The sequence below is a fragment of the Phaethon lepturus genome, unplaced genomic scaffold (assembly GCF_000687285.1).
Source record: "Phaethon lepturus isolate BGI_N335 unplaced genomic scaffold, ASM68728v1 scaffold32173, whole genome shotgun sequence".
In the NCBI taxonomy this organism is placed as follows: Eukaryota; Metazoa; Chordata; class Aves; order Phaethontiformes; family Phaethontidae; genus Phaethon; species Phaethon lepturus.
Window position 1 is genome coordinate 1 of NW_010531713.1, and position 1,217 is coordinate 1,217.

At 67.5% G+C, this 1,217-nt stretch overlaps 1 protein-coding gene across 1 annotated transcript; it reads right to left on the reverse strand.

Moving 5' to 3' along the window:
- Window positions 1-28: 28 nt before the first annotated feature.
- On the reverse strand, window positions 29-1,202 carry LOC104618929 (separin-like; the record flags this gene model as incomplete). Its single annotated transcript, XM_010284650.1, has 6 exons — window positions 29-112; window positions 197-309; window positions 410-514; window positions 598-676; window positions 814-983; window positions 1,080-1,202. Coding segments are annotated over 6 exons (674 nt in total), but the record flags the coding sequence as incomplete, so codon positions are not given.
- Window positions 1,203-1,217: the final 15 nt, after the last annotated feature.

Below are 1,217 nucleotides of genomic sequence, written 5' to 3' on the forward strand. Positions count from 1 at the left end.
GTCCCCAGGGAGCCCCGGTGATGCTCACATGTAAAGGTCGTGCTGCAGGAGGGCTGCCTGCATCTGCTCCGGGCTCGGGATGGCTCCTGTCACCCCTCTCCAGCCGGGCTCGCTGCGGGAGAGCCGGTGAGAAGGGGGGGGGGGCACAGACCACCCCCCCTTCAACGCCCCAGCCCCCCCCAAGATCTCCACCCACCTCTCGAACCAGCCCCGAAATCGCTCCTCGGTGCCCAGGAGGTTGCTGTGCGGGTTGAGGACGTAGAAAGTGCTGCTGGGGTTCACGCCGCGGCTCAGCACAGACCCTGTCCGCTGCCGGAGCGGGGAGACTAGTGGGTCCCAGCCCAGGGCAAGGTTTGGGGGGGTCCCCAAACCCTGGGGATGGAGTATGTGGGGTGCCCCATCCCCTCACCTTCTGTGCCAAGGAGTAGCTGAGCAGGAAGCGCAGGGAAGGGAGCCTGGTTACGGGCACAGCCTTCAGGCACGCCATGCTCTCCCAGGGCAGCTTCTGCAGGTGCTGGGAGGAAGAGGAGGGGGAGGAAGGCGTGAGCAGGAGGGCAGCAGAGCCAGGAGGAGGTGAAGCGGGAGCAGGGATCTCACCTTATCCAGAACCAGGACGAGCGAGCCACCGCTCTGCTCGGCGCAGGCTCTCCGCTTCGCCGCCGCCTCCATTGCGGGGCTGCCCCGGGCAGAGGCCGAAGGCCACGGCTTGCACATCGCGGGGGGTAAGGAGGGGAGCGGCGTTCAGCACCACCTGCGGGGAGGAGGAAAGGGTGAGCGTCGGCAAAGCAGGGGTTCGGCTCCCCAAAATCCTGCCCCAGCCCGGGCACCTTGAGCAGGGTGGGATCCGAGTCCCTCCAGCCGCAGCGGCAGAGCTGGGGGTGCAAGCGGGCAGCTTCCTCTGCCAGACCGGGCTCGGGGCCGGTGGGGAGCAGGACTCCCCTCCAGCAGCCCAGCACCTGCGTCTCCAGGGTCTCGATGAGGCTCTGCAAGAGGTCAGAGAGTCACTGGGGGGGGTCCGGACCCCCCCAACCCTCTCCAAAACGTGCCTCGCGTCAGGGCACGGGGTGGTTTTCCCCCACCTTCATCCTGCGGTCCAGCTCGGAGCGGCGCAGCCACCAGTCTTGCTTCTCTGTGCAGCCGTTGGCTTCCTTCTGCTCCTTCTGGATGGTGTCGAAGTCGCTCAGCACCGAGCGCAGCGGGGCCTGGAGAAGGAAGGG